Genomic DNA, 25,580 nt, shown 5'->3' on the forward strand with positions numbered 1-25,580 from the left:
CTTCATGCCTCTCCCAAGTTCTGAGGAGTTCAGGTACCACCTTGTTATTGCCAAACTTAATGATACTACTTTTGCAAAAGCAGTGGGAACAATTTGGTGATACCGAGGTAGTGGTTATTGGATGCCAGGACTTGTAGCCTGCTAGGCCTCTTGCCTTAAACAGCCCTTCAGCTGCCAGTCCCTACACAAAACCTCTCCTGGCTCTTATAAGGGTTTCTGCAGCTAAAGGTACTTAGATTTGCTTTCCCTTGTGGACTGACGTTGCTGAGGGTGGTGAAGTCCTGGCCCAATGTTTTGGTTTTTTAATCATCTTTCTTCATTTTCAGGTATATTTCACAAGCTTACTGATGGGAATTGTCTGGGATTCTCAGCTGTGTCTTGTAGAGGAATCCGAGGTCAATATAAGCATTGGTATTTCAGTCTGGGTTAGTATTGGTATTTACTGGGTTTAGTCCCATGACAGATACTACCAAAACATTTTTTTAAAAAAGTGAAAACACTGGAAACCAACCCATTTTTAGAGGCAGCTTTGGCTTCCAGACCTATTAAAAGTGCACTCACACACATAAATAAATAAAACTGCAAGTAATGCAGGCAGCATCTGCTAATTTACCTGACTTCTCCCTGGTGCGACACCATTCCACAGACTGCCCCATGGCAAGCTGCTGGATCCTCAGCAGCAGGAACTCACCTCTAGAGGCCTACAAACAGGCTCCAGCGTGGTGAAGACTGGTGAGCAGTTTCATCAACTAGAATTACTGGTTTTTCAGCAGGGTCTCAGCAATATTTGTATTTTATAGAATAAGTTACACTTGAAATAAATTTAAATTTTATTCTCCGTATTTTTAATCCTTTCCTATGCTAGTTGAGTTCCTTTTGCTGCTAAGGCAGTGACTGGATGTGGAATACTTAGTGACCAACCCAGAAGGCTGACATAGTTGACTAGTCCTGGAAACACTCTTCCTGCTATCCTTTCCCTTTTCATGTCATAAGCTGTGTTAAGGCTTGTCCATGCACGTTTGGCTCTCCTCATGGCTGAGCCACATATTACTCCATAGGTAGCCTCTTTGGAAAACCCAAGTAACTTCTCTGTAACTGGAGCTCTTGCACCATACACAGTGTAGAGCAAAAGGAATGATGCCAATTTGTGCAGTTCTGGGGGTGGCAGCGACATTGTTGGCTGCCAAAACAAATTTGGTTTGACTGATTTTTGTTGGTTTAGGTCTTGTACACAATTCTATATGGAGATAACTGTTGAAATGTAATTTTGCCCCTTGCAAATTGTTGTTGAGCATTCCTTCCCCCTCAGCTCTCTCAACATAATATTGCCTGTGTGTAACATTTGTGTACTGTGGTATATAAGAAGGGGGACCACTTCCTTTGGTTTGAAAAGACAAAGTTGGCTGTTCTCCCACCCCAGACTGGGCTAAGAACTCCAAACCTTGGTTACATGTTTGGATTTAATGTACGTTGGAAGTCTGTCACTGTGCATTTCCTTACCTTGCTTCTTCTCACACCTGTTTTTGCCTCGTGGAAGCTCTTGTGCTTTGGTTTTGTTGTTTTGTTGTTTTTTTTTTTCCTTCTCTTGTGTATTAAATCAAACTGGATTTGACATTTGTAAATCTTTAAAACTGCTCTCCTGTAAGAAAATATTCTTTTAGTTGAAAACAGCCCTCAAAATATCTTAGCTGTTACCTACAGTTTCTAATGTAAACCTGGAGATTATTTAGTAACTAATTGTTGTTTGAATACAAATACTCTAGAGCAGGCCTAGGAGGTGGGACTCAATAGCATCCTGATTCATCCTGGTAGAGTCAGCTAACACTATAGGACATTTTAAAATTTTCATTTGTTTTCTAACCCCTCCACCCGCCCTTGTCTTTTTCACAGCTAATATTTTCACAACAAATGCAGCCAAACATAAAAACATTAATGTACAAATTGTGAAATTCTGTTAATTCCCAACAAAAATATTTTTGTATATATAATAAAGATTTAATATTGAAAAAAATGTAATTAACTTTTATTCTGATTTTGTTTGGTCACACTCTAGCGGTCCAAAAGCAATCTGTGCCCATCTGCCTTTTATCTTTACCCAATCCTTCACTTCCCCATTCTTCCCGGGAAATACTGAAGTACAGCTATGGGATAGGGGAGGGAAGGCAGGGCCTGAAATCAAACTTTTCATCAGACAAGCTCCACCCTCCTCTGAAGGACCCTTGGCTGTTCTAACCACCTCCATTGGCTAGGGAAGCCACCATCAAACCTTGAGAAAGCCTTTTCTGTGTGAGGCCAGCCTGTCACAGGAGATGGCTGCTTCAGCTGAGAGCACATCCAGCTCCTCTGAAGCGGATTGTGAATTTGGATCAGTGCAGCTCAGGCTGGGTCCCTGAAGAGGCTGTCCTCATTTAGCTTAGGGAAGGCAGGACAGGAGTTAACGTGGAGACAGGCAATGCTTCTGCTGTACCCCTGGATCTTCATATCCCCAGCTGCAGCTACTTTTAATGTCATTGTGCATAAGGATCCTGATTTTAAGAGTATGGAAGGAGGAATTGGACAGAAAATGATGAACATATAACCTATCTTAATATTTTTTTTCCTGCAGCTGTGGTGCTCACTTAGTTCTAAACAGGCCACCCTGGATGACCTGCTGCTCTAGAGGTACTTCTGTGGTCACAGAAGTGCTGCCAAATGGAGGAAAGCTGGGAAACCCCTCCCCAAAGAGCACACAAAAGGACAAGGCCAAGACTGGAGTGCAGCCAATGACTTCTGCAGGCACACTGATCAGTCCTAGAAGTATGGCAGCAGATGAGGCCAGGAGCCAAGAGACTTAAGCAATCTTCATGACTAGCAGGAAGTCTGGGGTCTCTGGGGCACACTACTGTTTGCCCAAGTGTCTCTTGTTTTGTGTGTGCCTGAGGCTGCCCTCACAACCCCTCCTTTCTCAGTGTCTGCTCCCACCTCAGGCACAGGGCCTGAGTGCTAGGCCTGCACAGCAGGTCAGTATCACACAGAAACCCCTCAGTGGTGGTGGCTTCACACAGTACTTCCCTGAATTCCCCTCTGTCTGAGGGTTACAAGCAGCAGGGCTCTAAGGCATACAGCACCTCCATCCTCCTGGGCTGTGGTCACTGCCAGTCAAGTGAAGCTGTTAGGGCTCCCCAGCACCACAAACACTGCCAACTCCACAGCTGCTCTCACCTTGGGCTTCTGCTGAGCCTGATTCTGTTCAATGGCTTTAGCTGAAGCAAAAGCCTAGTCTACATCTAAAAAGCAAAACAGCAGGAAACAAACAAAACCTCTTTTTTTTTTTTAGTGACGTCTCTATGCAACATTTCGCACTTGGGTTTTTTTTCCCCTCTCTTTAACCAAATCCCCTCTCCTAGATACAAGACACACTCAGAAAGCAGTTATTCAATACAGGGCACACAAGGCTTGCCCCAAAACTCTGTGAGGAAGGCCCATAAGGAGCACATGGAGAGGGGCACTATGTGGATGCCTACATACCCACTTGGCATCTGAGTGTACCACCTTTCAAGGGCCAAGAGCATGACTGGAATCCCCCAAAGAACAATGGCAATTGCACACAGGAGGTTAGAAATTGCTCTATTGTTTTGACATAATACGTAACAGAAAGATTGATAAATTAGTTAGATACAGCAGTAGCTCTGGACTTTCCCATTTACATCTCCCCAAGGGCACAAAAAAACAAACCACAAAACAAACCTTCCCATGCACAAACACTGCTCCCAGAAGCAGAGTAAAGTGCTTCCATCCTCCTAAAAGGCATTTCCATATACACCAATGCAAGGTCCAGGCAAAATCATCAGCTTCATTAAAGAAAAAAGGCAAATAGCTCAGTGTGCAAGGCTGTCCTGCACTCTAAGGATATGGAAAGCTACCACAGTGCTTTACTGACAAGTCCATTTGCCTAGGGAAGGCTTAACTGACATGAGGTGTTTGAGACCTTGGGCTCAAGACCACGTGGGAATAGAGCAGAAAACTAAACCCAGGACTCCTACCCACTAGCTAAGCTGCATGCCAAAATCACCACTGTACCTGAAGAGAACGCTCTAAAAACAATTTAAACAGCTGAGGCTTGTTACAGTGAGCAAAAAACTTACTAGAAATCAGCAATGCTATAGAGAGGCAGAAATCCCTAAGGTGGGCTTAGTTTGTGAAAAAGAGGGTTCTGTATTTCTGACAGTGAGGGGTTCATATCTGTAAAGCTTAATAAATGAAACCCTAATCAAGTACCTCTTTAAGAGTCCTCCATTCCACTTACTCCAGAGTGAAGACGTTTTGCACATCAAGTCTTAAAAGAGCAGAACATTTACTGTCTTGCAGAATCCTGGATTTCCACAGCCTGCTTGTTTGCTTCCTTACAAAAAGCACTTTGTACTTTGCAGTTCTCTCCCACGCATATTAATGCAAGCAATCAGGCTTCTACTGCCCTGCAGATCTGACAACTACCAGAATTAGCTATGTTCAATTTCTGTTCCCGACTTATCTTTTTAATTCCTCCCCTTCATCCCTTATTTATGTATTTTCTACTGCAGACATAGCTCAGTGGCACTGCAGAGCAGTAGCACACCTGATGGGAGTGCCAAGTGCTCACCCCAGGTGTGCCAAGTCCACTGTGACCTCCACAGCCCCTGGCTGGACTGCTGCAAGTCTGAGTGGCTCTGCTGCAACCTCAAACACACCAACGCTATACTGCTGAGCTACAGAAGAAAGAACAGTCTAGAGCAAGAGCTGGATACTCAGCAAGGCTCCTACACACTTCCACCTAAAGCATAAAATCCATACAATGCAACATAAAGAACAAGAGGGATGAATCTAGGTTCTTTCATAGTTACAGCTTTCACAGAAGACTCTGTCATTTCCAAGTTAATGTTTGATGAAGCAAACAGCCTCTGCACGACATCAAATCTTCCTCTGTCGGTGAGAGTAGCCACCGGAGGACTGCTCAATGCCACAGAGCCATCGGCTGAAGCAACGTTGGGCTGTATGTGAGAGAGGAAAAGACAGAGGCATTAAAAAGGTTTTCCAAGCAGAGCCGTTCCTGCCATCACACAGCTCAGGTTTTTTTTTTTTTTTCTTACAGAAGCATCAGGGAGCTTACAAGGCAGTGGCAAAAGGACAAGATTCCCTTTACTATTAGCCTTGACAAGTCTGATATACTCATCCAGAACCAAAAGTCTATGGCACCCTTTCAGGAGAAACATCTCTCCTACTGTGTCCCTTCCCCCAGTTCAAGTTTCCTCATGGCAAATCACAGTGAACTCTCACTCTTTGAGCAAACAGTAAAGCTCCTCTCATCCCTATATGTATGTAAAAAGCTTTTAATATTTTTTTGTTGTCTGCGAGCTTAAAATCCTTTAAGAACAGCCCTGCCCCATTTCTTCATCAGTTACAATGAATGGGCTCAGAGTCCTGGATCTTCAGAATTTTTGCCAAGGCTCAAGCACTGCTGCTATAAAAACAAAATTTCTGTTTCCCAAGGGCAGGGCATGACTGTTCCTGAGACTTTACCATGGACTAGTGACACTATCCATACATTAACATTCAAACAAGGTACAATCTTCTTTCCTTCACAGCCCATGAAGCCTCCCAGCCACAGAAAGGTTTCAGAAGCTTGGTGTATCCACCTGCAGCAAATCACCCCCACCGGCTGCCACTGGCAGGCTCTGCCCTTGCGTAAGCAAAGCTCACAGCTGAAATTCACACTGGAGCTTGACGTGGAAAGGCCAGAGGGCAGAGCACAGCCCCTGCTGCTGCCGGGGCCTGCATGCTGCAGTCACATTCTGGTTACTCACCAAACAACACAATGCCGGAACAACTTGAAGATCACAGCAGGCTCGCAGCAGGACAAGAGTGTAATCAGACAGCTCTGGGAAGGAAACATGAGAAGGGAAAGGCTGTTTCCAGTGAACACTGCACAAGGCTGGCTGCTGGAAATGGGACTTTCCTAGCAGTGACCGCTCTACAGGCTTCTCCTGCTGAGCAAAAACAGATGGAGCTGCATTTCTGAGGCTCATCTGCAGGCATAGCACCTTGTGAAATGGATGCTAGAGACCAAAGATATTCAGTGCTGAGTACAGGTGCTGCAGGAACTCTGATGAACATCTGGAGGAGGCTGATCCAGCCCTTTCCTGTCTGTTTCCCAGAGTGCAGAATAAAACAGGATAGGCAATGGGTACAAGCCTCACACTGACTATCCCCGCCCTTGAAAAAGTGGCAGCTTGTAGGAAAGATTTCCTCCCCATCATTCTCCTCATCACATCAAATACCTCCCCAGTGTTTCACTCTGAGCCTGCAAGCTGGATGAATGATTTAAGCCTTGAATAAAACAAAAACCTCTGCTCTCAAAATATATATGAGATGCTGACTTCAGCAACACAGTTTGAGAGGAATGACATAGATGAGGCTGCTTAGGGGCAGGGAGATGGACTAAATGATCCCTGTGGTGCCCTTCAACTCTAACTCAAGACTGCAATTCCTAGTAGAAGCAACAAGCATAAACCAGCTTTTGATTCTTGATCCAGCTACATTTACACCTGGACATTAGCAGCAGACATTATGTCCAGAGCCAGGAGATAATGTAACACACTCAATTAACTGTGACCTGCTGTTAATAGCATCTGACAAGTGGTACCACATCAGCAGGTTTCTGTTTTCTATTTCTCCTCTATCCCTGTAAATGAGTTAAGCTTTCCTACTGGCTACTGTGCCTACATGCAGCCGTTGACATTTTGCTGCACAGTGCCACATCTAACCAATTCCACACTGGATTTCCCTTCATACTCTTTGTGTCAGAAAACGTTGTATATGTAAGAAAGGAGAAAAAGATGCCAAGGATTCTGTCTTGGACTTTGCAGGTAGCTTCTAATTAACACTGTGGTGCCAAGTAGATTGTGAACATGGCATTTGTTTGACATTTTTGTTTAGTCTCAGCAGCTGCAAAACAACCCTCCAACTGCAGCGTCTCTACAAAGATTAAATTAATCTCTGTTAAATATAGTTTTGCACTTCAACAGTAAATGCTGCTGCACTGAAGGCAACACCTAATTGGTAATTCTCAGCATTTAGGCAGGAAGGACTCCAGTTCACAATAAGAACAGAAATTACCTTGCCAAAATGGTAATGCCCACACTAAGCAGAAAGCAGCATTGAGCATTCTTGGGGGAGTGTGTATTTCCCAAGCAAAATCTGTCAGTGAGGGAGAGTTGGATTTAATTTGCAGCTAGGGATGCTAAGCATGGTATAGCAAACCCATAAAAAGGAACAGAAGAAATTACATTCATGCACCAACTGCTCAAAAAGAGCCATAAACACTTTGACACAGAGGGAACTCCTCAAAGGAAGATGGGGGAAAAAAAAAAAAAAAAAAAAGGAGGGGTGTTCTCTTCATTCACAACATACCAGAGATAGCACTGATGAGGAGGTGAGCAGCTGAGAAGAGTTCTTCATCCTGAGGCTGATATTTTTCCAACAGCAGCTCACTCTGTAAGCTGCACCCTAAGAGCTGCAAGAAGTCAAGGAGGTCTCCTTGTTGTGCAGTCTTTAACTCTTTCAGATCTGGCTTGCCTCCAGTGCAGATATTGTCCAACTGGAAGAATAAGCACAACTTCTTGAAAAGAGTAAAGTTCAAGCAAAAGAGAAGGTTCAGTCTATCTGGCAATTACTTTTTAAGAAGCAAGCAGAAGTTTTTTCATCTTACCATGTCCTCAAGGGCAGTTACCATTTCTTCATGGAGCAAGAGTTCACAAAGGGTTTTATATAACGCTCTTTGCTTGTCTTCCGGCAGCTTCACAAAGGGCTGGAACTGAGTCTTCAACCGTAACAAATCTTTCCCAAGAAAGCAGTAAAAAGCAAAATTAAGCATTACTATGCTAATGCCAGTTGAAACAGTTAACATTTTCTCTATGCAGTTTGTAAGCTCATTCTTCACCACATCCTGACATCCTGATTTCCATCAGCACAAGTTATAATGCGAGGCTGGAACACATCCTATTTTATTTCTCTAATGAGCCAATAAAGCATCAATGAAAATTCTAAGAATCCAAGAAGTCAGTATTTTAATTGTTAACTGAACTATCCACACATTAAGTTTCTCAGTTTAAAGTTCATCTCCAGACAAGGTTCATTTATAAGGCAGAATGAAGAGCTCTGCTCATAACCTTACTCCTTGATCTGTGGATTAATAGAAATTACAAAGTCAGTGGTGTGAGTCCACACACAGAATTAAAAGTTCCTGTTGTGATGCTGAATTGTTACTGTCCATCTTCTTTCATCAGGTGCACCAAAGAATTACACCCCTTCAGCTCTGACCTAAAAAGATTTATTACAAAGGTATCTTCTTGATTGCAATACTGACTCCACTGCAATACATACAAGAGAATCACAAGGGAGTTCACTGCACTTCTTTCCCCACAATTCCACAGTGATACTAGAACAAAATGATTATGACATCAAATTACCACTCTGTTAAAAGAAAATAAGCTTTCAAGTCCACAGTGCCAGCTGGAAGGTTGGACTGTGCTTTTCCACATTCCAAAAACAGCATTCCATCTTTATGACAAAGGGATTCAGGATGTTCCTAGGGAACAGTCCACTGCACATACCTATTGCAGAAGTACATTTTTTTCTATTTTTTCAATGCATTCCCCCCAGAGTTCCTGATAAAGCCTATTAAAATGAACTAATATAATTTCTTATGTACTATTGGACCGGATTATTTTCTCTTATCACGTTGCTTAACTCGCTGTAATGTGATCACATAGACCATTCCTGGTAATACCTTGTCTCAACACACTTAGAGAAGCATCACTGGGAATGAGGTTTTTAGCCCCAGAGTACACCTCATTATCAACAGCATCTGGCTGATAGAGGAATGAAGCATCTTTGAATAGTGCTGAATGGGGGTAAGTTGAGCCTTCTGTGCCTTCTCTTTCAAAACCTCCTTGCTGTTCATCTAGCAGACAGAATTCTGTAATGAGAAATTACATTTTAAAAAATAATTCAGCAACTGCTGAATGAGATGCTAGCTTACACGATCTAGTGTTCTCACACAGGATTCCTCCATGTCTCATCTCTTCTGTGTGGGAAGAATGCCAGTAGCTGCTCTACGTGAATGAACGAGCCCTGCTGCAGCTCTGAAGTTTGCTACAGTGCCTACAAACAAAGGTCCTATGCTGCATCCACCAACTTCAAAATGTCACCCCAGCTCTTGTGAATTGAAGGCAACAAGTAACATGAGAACTCCTGACACTGCAAACCTGAATGCTGCATACAAGAGATGCAGGTATCAATTCTTCACCCCTTCTACTAGTCAAGAGATTTGCTGTAATGCAGACTACAGAATCCACTCAGGATGGAGACACAAGACAGCACCTTCTGAGATTCCCAAGAACTCTGTCAGAGTCCCTTACAGAGCTTCTCCAGGTTGTGGCACTGATCACTGAATCACAGAAACATTCAGGTTGGAAAAGACCCTCAGGATCACCAAGTCCAACTGAGAACCCTACTCCACAAGGTTCACCCCTAAACCATATCCCCAAGCACCACACCCAAACAACCTTTAAACACATCCAGGGTTGGTGACTGAACCAACTCCCTGAGCAGGCCATTCCAATGCCTGACCACTCTTTCTGTGAAATTTTTTTTCCTACTGTCCAGTCTAAACCCACCCAGTCACAGCTTGAGGCCATTCCCTCTCATTCTGTCACTAATTACTTGCGAGAAGAGACCAGCACCAGCCTCTCCACAATGTTAGGCTTCTCTTTCTCATCCAAGCCACAAGTCCTCCTCAAGTTTTCCAGGTAAGTGGAAAATAGGAGGCTTTTCAAAGTCTCTAAAAGATTTTACCCAGGCATGTTTCACTGGCAGAATGACTCTGCAATTTACTGTCTCTTGGCACTAACTTCATGGAGAAAATAACACACTGGATCACCTCCTCTGCCTCATCTTCATGAGGAGCACCTGCCTACCTCACCCAAACAAGACTGACCATTTCCTGCCACACTGATGCCCCCAAGTTTGATAAAGCTGAAGGATTCCTGGTAGGGACACAGGGAGCCTTTGTAAGAGTTATGCTGAAAAATCTGGCACATCAACTTTACTTTTTTTAGATAGTGATGGAGCACTGGAACAGGCTGCCCAAAGAGGTTGTGAAGTCTCCTCTGGACACTCTGTGTAACCTGATTCTAGGAGAATGTGCATTAGGGATGGACTGGCTGAAGAGAGGTCTCTTTCAACCCCTACTATTCTGTGATTCTGTGCTCATGTGTCCAATATTGTGCTCCAAGAGTGCAGAATATAAGCATATTTTGGTCATTTTTCATTTGCTCAGATGCAAGATTTAAAACTGTTTCCCTGGCACACTGCAGTGGGTCTAAGGAGAATGCAGACAGGCTAGCAATAGAAACTTGATTTTCAAGTAATACCTGACAGCAAAGGGGAAAAAAAAAAAACAAAGCAAAAACCCACAACAACTAATCAAGCACAGTGCTTACATGTACCAGGCACAAAACCTAAATATAACCTTCCTGCAGTTGTAAGAGTCTGTCTCACCAAATTAAGGACATTCAAAGCAGATGAGAAAGCACAGAGAGCACTCCATCAGCAAAAAGCTTTTTCAAAGGCAGAGCAGACAAAGAAATCTCTGCCACAAAGAAAGAAAGATGACAGAGACCTTTATGCCTGCATAACCCTTCACAGAGGAGAGGGAGCTACAGAGGAGCAGAAAGCTATTAACACAAATTAAAGAACCTCCCAAAGCAATAAGACTCCAGACAGCAGCTAAGGCACTGCAAGGCCAGCATGCTCATGTTGCTTTCATTGATAATAATGAGGCTTTCACAGGACCTCTGAAGGAGGAGGACAGTGCTAATAAACCACCTGCCCTCCTATGGCAGAGGGATGCTAGGAAGGGAAATCATGCATAGCACCATGTGAAAAGTTTTAAGAGATACAGACCCCGTTGCTAAACCTTGTGAGGATTCAACTCAGAGGAAAATACAGGACTGAAAGTTCTGTAGTACTAGGACTCTTCATTTTGTATCTCATTAATTGCCATACTCTTAAAAAAAGTAAAAAGAGAAGGGAAAGCAAGTGAATGAAAGAATATACATATGCATCCATCAGTGACAAACCTCCAACACTGGTTAGACCTTGTTAGCTATTCAGAAACATTCTCAAAAAAGGAACAAAACTGGAGAAGGATCAATGAAAACAATCAAAGGCAAAGAGGCTCCTTTGCATGAAGAAGCTGAAAAAAACCAGGATTGTTTAATTTACATACATTTAAGAGGAGTTAAATCACACACATACAGCAAACAACAGAACAAAGTGAGTCAGCCAGGTGTTACTATAGCTTCTGTTTGGTAAAGCAGGAACAAGAGGGCTTGCAGGGAAACTTTACAGGCACAAAACTGCCATGTCTTTAACAGGGACAGCTTTTACATGTGGTGGAAAATTAACCTGTAGAAATAGAACAGAAGGATTACAGGGAAACATTATGGTAAAGGGATGAGAAAAGGATTAGACCTTTTTGTCTTTCTATTTTTTTTAATCTAGAAAAATGTCCAAGCATGTCCAGTCACATTAGCCAGAACAATCCAAGGAAGTTTATGTATCATTCTTCCTTACAGAAGAACTGAAGTACTATCAGTGGTAAAGGAAAAGAAATAAAAGAACTCCAGCTTACATGAACCTTAATCTGTAATTATCTATGAAGAGAATCCCATTAACCATGACACCTGCTACTGGTCATTTTCAGTCTCACATGAAAAGACTCTATTAGTCTCTGGATTTAACTTCAAAGGCTATTTTATTTCCATAAACAGACTCTGATCACTGCTCAGACATTAAGAAGTTGAAGGTTAGGCTCTACCATACCAGACCAACCTGATCTCCTTTTATGACCAGGTGACTGCCTGGTGGATGTGGGGCAGGCTGTGGATGTAGTCTATCTGGACTTCAGCAAGGCCTTTGACACCGTCTCCCATAGCAAACTCCTGGCCAAGTTGTCAGCCCATGGCTTGTGCTGGGTTAAGAACAGGCTGGAGGGCTTGGCCCAGAGAGTCAGTGCTACAGGCTGGGGTCAGAGTGGCTGGAGAGCAGCCAGGTGGAAAGGGACCTGGGGGTACTGGTTGACAGCAGCTGAACAGCAGCCAGCAGTGTGCCCAGGTGGCCAGGAAGGCCAATGGCATCCTGGCCTGGATCAGGAATAGTGTGGGCAGCAGGAGCAGGGAAGTCATTCTGCCCTGTGCTCAGCACTGGTTAGGCCACACCTCGAGTACTGTGTCCAGTTCTGGGCTCCTCAATTTAAGAAGGACATTGAGACACTTGAAGGTGTCCAGAGAAGGGCAATGAGGCTGGGGAGAGGTCTGGAGCACAAACCCTGTGAGGAGAGGTTGAGGGAGCTGGGGGTGTTTAGCCTGAGAAGAGGAGGCTCAGAGGTGACTTTATTGCTCTCTACAGCTACCTGAAGGGAGGTTGTAGACAGGTGGGGGTTGGTCTCTTCTCCCAGACAAGCAGTGGCAGAACAAGAGGACACAGTCTCAAGCTGTGCAGGGGAAGTTTAGGCTGGAGGTGAGGAGAAAGTTCTTCACAGAAAGTAATTGATCAGTGTAATGTGCTGCCTAGGGAGGTGGTAGAGTCACCATCCCTGAAGGTGTTCAAAAAAAGATTGGATGTGGCACTTGGAGCCATGGTTTAGTTGTCAGGAGGTGTAGGTATTAGATAATAGGTTGGATTTGATGATCTCTGAGGTCTTTTCCAGCCTGGTTGATTCTGTGATACTTAGTCTTGCTGGCATATCCCTAATTTTGTTGCCAGTTCCTCCATTTCACTTTCTCAATGACACTCAGGCAAGGGAAGATAGAACAAATTAAAATAAACAAAAGAAGAAAAAAAAAAAGTGGGAAAAAGCAGAAGTGGAAAAAGAGCAGAGAAATATAAATCATTAACAGGACCCATGGGTAATCAGCTAATAGAAGAATTTTCAGCTAGAAATCACATCAGTAAGTTATCAGCTATACACCTGTGCAGTTAGCCTTAATTGCACCTGATTTCTCTGTATTACAGTTCTATTATAACCCTTAAGTCAATGCACTCTGCTGTATCTGTGTTCAGTCTGTGTCAGAGCAATGCCACATTTCAGCTATCACGTAACCTGCAAAAAATATTTATTTACACTCCTGAATGTACAGATTTCCTTGATATCAGAAGTCAGTTAAAGGAGAATGATGGATAGCATCTCCTGCATTTCATATCCAAATGAATTGTATTCAAATCTCAGCTGCACTTCAACTATTTCTTCAATTGCCTATTTCTTTCCACATCAGTTCTTTGCAACTTCCATCTCTACACAGTCCATCTGATTTCCTTCCTTCTTGCATAACATTCCCTGACACCTCCTTTAGGTCAGAGAGTTTAAGTGAGGATAGACTAGAAAGAAAACCCTAGGCAATACTGCAGAGCAGGGTTACGACTCCTCCACAAAGCCAATTTCAACCTTTTTTTTTTTAACTTTGCACCTGAAAGTATTCAACTTGAAGTAAGTAAAGCATGACCAGAAAACATGACAAGGACATTTCTGCAACCGTTCTAAGAACAATCTATATATGCAAGTGTAGAAGAGACAGAAGTGTTTAAATTGCAGTCTTGTATTTTATGAATAATTATTTTCTTAGCATGAATGTCATCTAAACACTCCTAGTTGACCATCAATTTATATTCAGTTCACTCTCCCTGTCAATAGCTGAAGGCAACAGCATGGGCTAAGGGCCAGCTAGCTAGAAGCAAAATTGCAGAAAAAGACCTAGACAACAAATGAGATCAGCAGCATGCCCATGCAGGTTTGAGGTTTGCTGCACATGGACAAGAGTGTGGCTAACAGATCAATGAAAGTGATCTTTCAGTTTGTGAGACTGCATTCAGAGTGCTGTGTCCAGTTTTGTACTCCCCAGTACAAGACAGACATTCACATACTGGAGCAATCAGCAAACAGCTACCAAGACCCCTGGGGCTTGAGAGCATCATGTATGATAAGAGGCTGAGAGACTGGTATGTCCAGCCTGGAGAAAATACTGCTGAGGGAGAACCTTAATGCTATCTGCAGCTACCCAACAGAAGCAGGAAGAGAAGACAGAGCCAAATGCTTCTGTATTATGATAGGACAAAAAGCAACAGCCAGAAATTAAAAGAAAGGGAAACTCTAGTTGGATATAAAGGTTAAACAGGTTCACCATGATGGCTGTCAAACATGAGAACAGTCTGCCCAGGGGGGTGATGGAACCTTTGTCTATCGAGACAATCAAAACTTGAATAACCAAGGATATGAGCAGCTTGACCTAACTGCCTTGAGCTGGAGCTTGAGCTAGATGACCTGCTGCCTCCTGAAACCCAATTTATTCTGACTTGATGATTTATTCAAACAAGTGAAAAAGCATTACCAAATCAGAACAGCAGCATTTCACAGCACAAACAACAGCCACCATCATCTTCACACACAGGGAAACACAAAAATCATTGTCCAACAGGCAGCTCTGTCCACAGCTGAACTGTGTGCCATGTAAGATGATCTTTATACTTACCAAACTGGCCACTGTGCTTTATAAACAGATCAATTACTCCATAGGCAATAGTGGTTGCAGGAGGAATTTCAAGGATCACACTAGAATCCTTCATCACACTTCCATCTTCACTCACTGAAACCTAGAGGACAAATTTTTTTTCACCGTTTACCTGATTCAGCTATTATGTAGCTTCAACACTGCATTAATTAAGGGGAAGAAATATAATGTGCTTTATTCTCCATGATGTCTAACTAAAGCACAAGTTACATTTGATATTTATGAAAATTACTGGATGAGCAGTGAGGTAGAGGCACAATACCAAAGCAGCTTTCAAACTCTTACCTACCTTCTCCTAGTAAAAAGTTGAGCTCCAGGTGCAGCTTTCGCCACACACAAAATGCTGTGTCACTAGGAAGAGGGCACTCATTTCAGTATCCTGTCCTGCCCTCTTCTATCCTGACACCCCTTTTGCCCAGCTGGAGACTGGTACTGGGAAGGTGGCACTCAGCAGAGGGTTACTGAACTGCAACTCCTAGATTTCTGCTACTGGAGACACCCTGTACACAGAAGTGATTCATCTGCAGCTTTTAAACAAAAAAAAAAAACCCACCACCTTACAATGTTTTGACTTTGGTTATTCCTTCCCAATTCATAGGCAATTGTTCAGATATCCTCACAATGCAGCTAATCTCGACTCTCATGATCAAAACCAAATAGCTTCTCAATAAATACCGCAACTCAGTAGACCCTGCAAAATTTTTTGTTGGATAATCGCTTGGTTTTTCAAATAAATTTGCTTCAGCAATTCATTCTGCTCTTCAACTTTCACTCAATAACAATTCAGTTTATGTTCTGCTGTAGACAGGAAGCTACATAGAAAATGACTCTCAATTTGACAGCATTGATGGAAACCCCAATCCTGGCTCACACTAAAAGATGGCATCTTTTGCCAGTAAGGCAACATTATAAAAAAAAACAAAAACATTTTATCTTCCTGAAGTTTCACAGCTAAGCAGTGCAGTCAGTTCAACATGCCAAGGGAAGCATGAAAAATACTCTAAAGTCTATTTGGAGAAATTACAATTTCTTCTCAGACAGTATGCAAATTTATATTCCCTGCAGATTTTTAATGACTTTCACCTTTACTGTTTTTGTCGTGCATCCCACAACACCGCTGATTTTTTCTTCTGTCTGGATATGTTCAGAGATGGTACACTTCTGAGTTGTTATTATCTTTTCTCTCAAGATGCACAGGACTTCACGTTTCCTTTCTATTACTTGTTGCAGTAAACTACTGCTTAGATTTATTGTTCTGAAAAAGAAAAACCCCAAACATTTTCTTAATTGTCTGAAGAAACTTTTATTATAAAGATAACAACGGCATGAGCAGTCTCCTCAAAATTATTATGTCCTCTTTTGTTATTTCACAGTAAGTCCCAACACATCTATTGAATTCTTGATTCTGAGCAAAAATAGCAGTTGTTTGGCTATTTATACACACACACACACACAGAGTCAAGGGAGAACTAAAGAAAACTTCAAGCTTTCAGTGTAACACAAAAACAACCAGCCAGGCTCCTAGACACCAGACTGAATTCTCTGCTACCACAACCTCACACGGATATTAACATGGCCATGGCAGGGGACACCAGATTATTTTCTTCAGAGTCTCACATTAGCACAAACAATATCAGTAAGTCAATGGGTCATATCCTGCAGTCTTCACTCAAAAGAATGACTTCAACCAAAAAAGTTACCAGGGAGAACAAGACCTGTGCTCCTGGTCCAGATTATGAACCCCCTGCAGTCTAGCACACTACTACCTACATTATGGAAGCACACACACAATAAAAATACCTACAATAGCATAATACCTAATAAGCATCTAATACAATAGTGTTAGCTACATACACATCACAAAGTTCTGCTTAGACAAAGCTACAGTCAAGCTGCTGGAAGTTGGACAATACATAGCAAGGAAACTTCCACTCTGGTTAGTTTCTCTCTTTGTAATGAAGCCCCTCTTCTCCTCACAACAGCCCTGGGTTTTCTCTCTTTGACCAGGGCAAACTCCATTTCTTCCCTCTCTTTCTCATTCAACGTATCTTTGTCCCATCTGGCCATACTCGGTCTCATTTATCTCCTTGTCACCATCCAATCCTGTCACCCCTGTCTTTGTACCTCCTTCTGCCTGCTGAAGGTGTGCCACCAGGTGCTTCTCAACAGGGGAAGGAGGCATGGGGCTTCTTTGTGCCCAAACACTGATCTTCAGAGCCATCCTGGACTAGGACAGCTTCAGGCAACCACCACTGGAAAATTAAAAGATTGCTATCCCTTGCTTATGTTACTTCAGTCTTTTCTCCTCTCTTCTACTGTAAATGGTTATTCGTGGGGCTAAATGGCAAATCCCCAAAAATATGACAGAAAGACATGTCTGACTTCACTTAAATAGAGATATCTCCACTTTTAATTAAAAAGTTTTAGATTTATTAGATTCTGAGTTTTGGATTTATGCAGTCTGTGTAAGTCTGAAGTCAGCTCAGTTCTTTATTAAATTAAAAATATCCTGAGGCAATTTTTGATCTTTGGAGAGTTACATGCTTATATGAAAGTTCAATCAGTTGGAATGAACTGTCCAAAAACCTTAAAGTTGATTGTTTAAACAAGGGGAAGAAAATCCCTCTGAAGCAATGCCACAGCCACTAGAAAAGCATCCCCAAACATTCCTGAGATTATTAATATAACTTTTTTTTTTCCCTTTTGGTGCAAAGCCATGATTTATGCTTGGAATGCAATGAATCTTTGGATTAAACAAAAATTGAAGACATGTCAAGCAATCACAAGCACTGCTGCTCTTAGAAGTGCCTGCCAAATCCGAACTATTAGTTATCACATGAATAGACCATTAAGCCTCTCGTGTACTTCACAATAATTATTTATGAATCTGAAGAGGTGTGCTAAGAATGCTGAAAATACAAATTAATGCATTAGGAACTTGCAGTTTTAGCACTCAACCTAAGAAGGCACATTAGAAGAAATACCATGAAGAAGCACAAAAGCAATTTATCATTTGCTATCACAAAATGTGCTTTTTATCTGCTTTAGGGGATGACAAACTGACAGGATATCCCCCAAAATTAGAGCAAACGTAAAACAAGCAAAGCTAGAAAAATACTGATTAAATAGAGATTGGCTGTTTCTGAACAAGAAGCATACAGAATATGATTTCAACTCTGCATGAATGAACAAAAGAATTCAAGAGACTCTTCCTCCTGTCTACAGTATTTTGCTCTGGATCAGATCCCCTCACACTGCTGAGTTTGAGGTTCAAAAGCAGAGTGGCAGAGTGCGAGTCAGAATACACAGGTAAACTTGAAAAGGGGTGCAGTGAAGAAATTTCTGAGGTAGCACTGGAGCTATGCAGTGACACAAACACCATAGGGGCACAGAACTACTTGCTTCAGTCCATGATGTAGAGCTCCCTGCAGGCACTGTGTCTCAGAGGTGACTTGGAGTCCTCAGCACAAAGCTGTATTGAGAGTCAGAGACATGGCCACAGCCTCAGCCCCAAGATTGAAGCGACTTCAGTGGGATGTGTTCAACTGTAAAGCTGGCAGAAATGGCCTCCTCACTCAGTTCAGTGAACATCACATTCAGAGCTTTAAAACACATACCCTTACCAACAGCAACAAATACCTTTTCTTTTAGGACAGCACAGTTAAATGTGCTCCTCTAGACTTCTGGCACTGAACTTTCTATTATAAAGCCCCTCACCACTCTAGAGGGGTGTGTGCACACATCACAAGTCATTACTGGGGTGCAGCCTGTGGAAGGCAAAACATTCTGCTGTTCTCAGCAACTTGGAGGAGACAACTTGAGGTAAGCAAATACCCTGCTTATCTAAATCATCATTGAGAATAGTCATCAAGAGCAAAATGCAACAGGGTTAAAGTTTGACAAGCAGAGCTCTAAGTATTGAGGGCAATGGTCACTGAATCTGTGAGTGTATTGGTGCAAGAGATGAACTCATCTGCTGGCCTAACACTGAGTATCAAGAATAGATCTGAACAACAAGAGGTGGCTGAGCTAAACCCCTAAGAACATGTGCATGCAAGCACACCAACTGCATTGCATTTTTTTATTGTACAGACCACGTTTCAGAGCCTGTTTCTATACTACAACCTTCATCACTCTTACCAGCTCTTTCACCATCACCCATACTACATCACTATAATCCTTCTCACCTTGGGAAGCTGAGCCCAAGTACTCAGAAGCAACCCTACATAAAAGACAAGGAGATGCTGGTTTGCTAAGTCCCATTATGAACACAGAGTATAACCCTCTTGAAACAAAGAATTTAAAAGAGAAGGGTTATGGGGTTTTGTTTGATTGTTTGTTCTGCCTGAATAATCTCCCTAAGGTCAACGACTTACTGTGCTGGAAACTCTGTAGGTCAAACATGAACAGAAAAGAATTTCCTTGAGTTTTGGTCTCACTCTCTCCACATTTAATTGGATTAAACATTCACCTGTAATGTAAAGGTTTCCTTCATTTTTATTCGATTTTTTCTTCTTACATGAGGAAAACAGTGGAGACATAGAGACACAAAGGCAATTTGCTGCAGATTGGAAGCAGAAAAGAAGAAAAGCAGAAACCAATGGAAGGCAGGAGAAAACAGACAGAAGATTGCAGGCTCTCGCAGTTAAGAGAGCAGGAGTCTGCTCTAAATCCCACAGCTGAGACTAAGGGTCTTCCTTCCCTGCAGGTGCAGGACCTCTGACAACACCTTCCACAAAGGAGTGAGGCTAGGACCATGTTTCCTTCATATCCTCTCTATTCCTCTCAGTAACCCACTCCACAAATCCTCAAAGCTACATGTTTCTCAATTTACTATGAATACCCAAAGAACTGGTTACTGATGCAATTACTCTCCATCCTCACACTGAATTCAGCACTGTCAGCTGCCTGCACAGATTTTCTCTAGTCCAAACTACCCATGAGTGAAAAATTTTTTCAGTCCTGCACTGGGCAATGTCATCTGACCACAGCTCCTCTCACAGCTGTACAGACTTAGGTGTCCCTCTCATGGGCTCACCCAAATGCAACTTATTCCATAAGATCCACATGACTGACTTCAAAAATCTCTCATACTGCTCAGCCAGAATCCCTCAGCTTGTTCAGTCTCCTCCACTTCATTTATAACATGCAGTAGTCTGATGTCTTCCACATCAATGCTGCTTGCTGCAGAGACAGCCTTCACCTAGCTTTGTTCCTTCTCTAATAGAGACCTCCAGATGAGTGCCATGGAGCAAAAAAATCCACCAGCCCACACTCTGCCACGATTCACCAAGCGGAGACACATAATATTTCTTTTGTTAATTCGTTTCAAATATAACCTCTGACCTACTTCTTGCAGTCAGACTGGAACACAGTCAGCAGCTTCAGTCAGCTCATTGATAGCATTTCACAATTTTCCCTACAGAATAACCTGACAATTACTTCATAGAACATCTTTCCCAAGAAGACCAGAGACTTCTGAGAGTACAAGTGACAGACAGGGCCTCTATTTTCTAAATGGCATCCTCCTGTTTCATAATATTCTGTGACTTCATATAACCCATGTAGCCCTCATGATAAAAACCTAAATGATTTTCTCCCCATGCACACAAATGCTTAAGGAGTTTCAAAGAACAGGTAAGAGATCAGAGTGAATTTCCACTTCACTTGGATCAGCAATAGGCACCTATTTCTGTCTCAGCATGGACAACAGTTGAAGCAATGAAAGTGCAATTAAAGTGCAATAGGCAATATTGTAAAAATATCTTTCAATCAAGCTACAAACACCTGTTTTTACTAATATGCTAATCACAGTTAGGAATCGTTCCCATGAAATGATGGGAGTCTGACAGGTGCATTTTTCTGCAGCTGATGTGAACTGACTGACTGCTGCCACTTGGTCCTACTTCTTTCTCTCTGCTGTCACAGTTCTTCAGAGCTCCTATTTCAATCACCTAAGTGATTTCACCATAGCGAGAGCAAAAACAAACCAGCAAATCTGTTAACCAATGAGAACTAGAGAGATTATAACCTCCTCCTAATTTTTTTCCCTGAGGGGAGTATACAGAATGGCTGAGATTGAAAGGTCGCCTAGTCCAACCATCCTGCTTGAGCAGTGCCACCTAGAGCAGGCTGCCTGTGATCATGTCTCCAAGGAGGGAGACTCCACAACCTCATTGGGCAACTTGTGCCAGTCCTTAGTCACCCTCACAGCAAAAAAATCTTTCCTGAGTCTCCTGTGTTCCAGTTTGTGCTCACTGCTTCCTGTTCGGCAACTAGGCACCAACCAGTGAAAAAATCCTGGTTTCATCATCTTTGCATCCACCCTTCAGGTATTTTTATACCTTATTAAGATCTCCCCTAGGGTTCTCTTCTCCAGGCTGAGCAGTCCCATCTCTCAAGCTTTAGCCAAATGTTGAGGTGCTCCACTTGATTTACGATCGTTTTGGCCCTTCACTAAACTATCTACAGTGTACTCATCTCTCCCTTGTATTGGGGAGCCCAGAATACTACATGATACTCCAGGTGTGACCTCACCAGTGCTGAGAAGAGAGGAAGAATCACCTTCCCCAGCCTGTTGGCAATACTCCTCTCCTCATGCAGTCCAGAGCACCCTTTGCTGCCTTTGCAATAAGAGCACATTGCTGATTCATGTCCATCTCAGTGTCCACCAAGACCCCGGGTTATTTTCTGCTACCTGCTTTCCAGCTGGTCAGCCCACAGCATTTACTGGTTCCTGGGGTTGTTCCATGTGCAGAGCTTTGCACTTCCCTTCCTTGAACTACTGTTGCCACCAGACTGGCCTGTTGATGTCCCCCTGGATAGCAGCACAGGGCTCTGCATGTTGTCAGCCACACCTCCCAGCTCTGTGTCATCAGCAAACTGGATGATCACCCAGATGACTAATGAAGATGCTAAATAAGACTGGACTCTGTATTGTCCCCTGGGCCACTAACTAGACATTGTACCACTCATCAATAAGCTCTGAGCCCAGCCATTTAGCCATTTTTCAATCCACCTCACCATCTGCTCACCCAGCCCATCAGCTTCTCTATGAGATCTTACGGCAGACGGTATTGAAAGCCTCAAAATAGAAGATGAAATGTACTCCTAAATCCATAGCAGTATCACTGTGTTAAAGGCACAGGACTCTGACCTGAAATCAGTCTGTTAGAAAACTCTGAAAGCACAAAGTAATATAAAAAGCAAGAATAATTCAAGATAAAATACACTGAGTTTTTGTTGCTAGAAGAACCATTTAATAAATTGCATATTATGTTAGTAAGTGCATCACTGCTCCTGCAAGTCAGGAAGGATCTCATCCCTCATCCTTCAGCCATCATCCCTTTCCAGAAAAAGAGAGTCAATGCAGCACCTGGAATCTAATTAAAAGATCAGTAGGATTCTCTTTCAGAAGGTTCATGTGTGAAGGGACAGGGAACTGATTTGCTGCCACTCAGCACTTCCAGCTTGCTGAACCTTGAAGACTTATATGACTTAGTTCAGAAGACACATTGGCTTTGACCTCTTTTAGAGTTTGCTGCTATTTTGACTTAACCAGATTAATACAACATTTTTAAATGCAGCATAACTAGGCTTTATGTACTGAAATAATGAACAAAGCAATAACTGATCAAACAAGCACAAGCAACGTATGCCATCAGAGGAAATCAGGAACACTTAGCTGACTCTCACCTCACAAGGACTGACAGACAAACATCCTCATAGTACCACAATGCTTTGTATCCAAAACCCACTAACTTGTAGATAGCAGCACTCCTGTATGGTGAGCTCTTGAATTCCCACAATGCTCCATAAACAAGACAAAGGATAGAAGCTGGACACAATCCCTCGTAGATCACTGAATATTTATGAATGAGTAACTGAATTTTCATTTATAAGGACTGCCACAATTTCCAATGAGCCTCAATGCTGTGCTAAAGATTCTGCCATTTTCACAATTTTCCATGACCTGGCAGGAGCAAAAGTCTTGCTTGATATCCAGTCAACCGGTTATCAATTATACACTTTGCATCTGAGGCCTTAACAAGCTATAAGAATCTTTTCTATGAACTATGAACTAGCTCCTTGTATAAAGTGGCACATATATTAACCTCATTTACAGTTCCAACCAGATAGGTGTAGAGCTACTGATTTTCATGCTTAAAAAAATATATTTCTAAACATTGATTTACATTCAGGATTAGAATCCCAAGACGTGCTGATCGGCGAGGAGAGGATTTGTTTGACAGAGTGGGTAACTTGCTGCAGAAGACTAAGTAAAAGCCTACTGATCTAAACAGAAGTTGCTTTAGTCTGGTTTGCTACAGGACCCTACCTAGTCTTAGAAACAAGATTCTAAATCTTGACTGACAGTATTTTTCTGATACTAGATGCATACCAATTTTGCAGGCCCAGGATTTTCTGCTTTTCATAAGGCATTTAGTACAAAGATAGCAAGGTGTCTTACTGTCACAATACCAGGTTGAAAGGAACCTCAAGGATCATCTAGTCCAATGTTTCTTGGTAAAAACACCTAGACAAGGTGGCCCAACACCCTGTCCAGCTGAACCTTTAAAGAGTCTAATGTTGGGGAGACTGTCACCTCCCTGGGTAGATGATTCCATTATTCCAAACTTAATAAAATGCATTTGTTGACTTGTGAACGCTCACAATTAAAAGAAAGGCAGCCATTAGTTCCTATGAAAACAAAGAACTGATCATTTCTAGAACATCAGTCTATCTAAAGCACTGCTTCTGATGCCTTTTGCACTGATAACAAAAGCCTATCTCCTTTATCTTCAGAGCATCAGCAAACGCTATTAAAATGCATTACATCACCTATATCTATAGATCTCAGGTACACTGCTGTCACAAAGGAACCACGTGTCAGGAGTTGCAATACATGGTAGACCCCTGACTTGTCAGCTAGTTGCCAAGTAGGCTTTGGTCCACTGCTGTGTTATTACAAGATTAAACAAATCCAATTTCAGAGCAGTAAAGGAAGCATTACACATGTTGTAAAACTACGAGTATAGCTCACCTCCGCTACTACAGTCCATGCCAGTGAGTTTCTAGATCTATTGCTCTATTTTGTTCAACTAGCAGAAGATGCAGTGACCATGCTTGCTCACTTTGCTATTCCTTCAACTCCAAATAATCCAATTTTCTTGCACAGTTCCTCATACACAAAAAAACATTATAAAGCCCGCTTACAAGAATAATAGTAGTTCTGAATTCAGTTTCCATAGCATATGCCCTAGTAACACAGAGAATCCAATCAATTTTCTTTCCATATTGTTACTTCAGTACAGTGCCCCAAAGAAGGGAGGACTTAGCTCTTGTTTCACGTGGTAACATTCATGCAAATACATAAGAGAAAATTGAAGAGAAACATTTTTAAAATTAAAGGGAAAGGTCTGACCATCAAGCTTTCAAAATCCAGACACTTTTATTTTTGTGTATTATGATTTATCACCTGAAAATGACAGATAATAACAGTAAAATTCTCAAACTATGGCAACACTGCATTATCAATTGCACAGTGGGCACAGCCCGATTCTTTCAAGCTAAGTCATCTTTCCTGGCTGTTACAATGCCCACATTAAAAACATACCTGTCCTTGACATCTTTCATAAGCTGCTGCAAGTCAATCTCCTGCTTCCTCAGGTTTCCAAATGAGGACTGGTTTTCCACATAGCCCTTCCCTCCAGCTCCTAGGCTGATCTTCCCAAATGAAGCTTCAATACTTCCTTGAACAAAATCTTCAAACCTCCCCACGTATTTCGCAAAGTCGGACTCCACAATGACTAGGAAAGCAATAGAAGTAATTTCTACCTGTGAAGTGCTGAAATGGTTCTGAAGAGATTGGAGAAACAGAAACTTACAGAAAATATGACAAGCTAGTCAAGGCAAAAAACACTCATGAGATTTACAGCTCTGCAACTCTTCTACTTCTGCGCTTTCATCATCTTTGCTCCACTATCTTTTATATTGTGCACTTTAGGAACGCATTTGGTGACTGAAATGCTGAGCTCAGATGCTACGGAAGATTTATAAAGAATGATTAAAACATTTCAGCCACAATGAAAAACTGCAAAGCAGATCTGCTTGTACAACAGGGTTAATACTTCACCATTATACTGACATATTTCCTTACAGGGCTGTCCCACAGTTCACTGAAAACCAATGGAAGCATCCAACTGAGACAGCACTGTTAGTAAACAGCAGGACTGTATGGCTTGATGATCTTCAGCACTCAATTTCAGTAGTCTATTTAGGCAAAACTTTTTTTTTTTAAACAAACATTTATTATTACTGATTTTAGTTAAATGAATGGTCAAGTGAGAAAAGATCCAGTCATCTCATTTTCATGAATGGAGAATACCTTAAAGCACTCCTCTGAAAGAAGCCCTCCAGTAATATGATTGACAATAATAACAAAAAAGATTAGGCTTTGCATTCGTTTTATCTGCAATAATTGTGCTTTACCTGGTTTTATCGGTTTGTCTTCAGTAAGCACATCACTCAGGGTGACTGCCAAGAAATGATACTTGGGCTTCTGCCAGCACCAGAATCTCTTCCTCTTTGTAACTAAGCCCAGAAGCTGAAGCTTGTCTGAAGCACTCAAATGGGAGACAGGGATCAGGTCACCTCCACTGTCAGTTTCTCTCACAAAATTCTTTGTTGCTTTTGCAAACATCTTGGGGAATTGATTAGAGCCTGAAAGAATATATCTGGTTTTCAACAAATAAAGTTGCAAAGTATAAATATTTACAGTGTCACTTTTAGAAAGTTCTTTATTGTACTGGTATTACCACAGGAATAGCAAGTGTTTTCACCTCATATTCTCTACTCTGCACTGGGAATCATGACAGCTCACTTATCCCAAAGTAAAACGCTTTTCACAGTAACATATGAAAAAAATTTAGTTAAAAT

The 25,580-nt window shown here is 42.1% G+C and overlaps 1 protein-coding gene across 1 annotated transcript; it reads right to left on the reverse strand.

The window, feature by feature from the left end:
• Positions 1 to 4,775: 4,775 nt before the first annotated feature.
• GSDME (gasdermin E) lies at positions 4,776 to 25,344 on the reverse strand. Its single transcript, XM_054385058.1, has 9 exons — positions 25,134 to 25,344; positions 24,259 to 24,451; positions 15,726 to 15,897; positions 14,604 to 14,724; positions 8,804 to 8,992; positions 7,724 to 7,851; positions 7,426 to 7,612; positions 5,820 to 5,893; positions 4,776 to 5,006 (listed from the first exon to the last, which is right to left on the reverse strand). The coding sequence occupies exons 1-9, from the start codon at positions 25,342 to 25,344 to the stop codon at positions 4,776 to 4,778; spliced, it is 1,506 nt and encodes a 501-aa protein (XP_054241033.1).
• Positions 25,345 to 25,580: the final 236 nt, after the last annotated feature.

The sequence above is a fragment of the Indicator indicator genome, chromosome 11 (genome assembly GCF_027791375.1).
Source record: "Indicator indicator isolate 239-I01 chromosome 11, UM_Iind_1.1, whole genome shotgun sequence".
NCBI lineage: Eukaryota > Metazoa > Chordata > Aves > Piciformes > Indicatoridae > Indicator > Indicator indicator.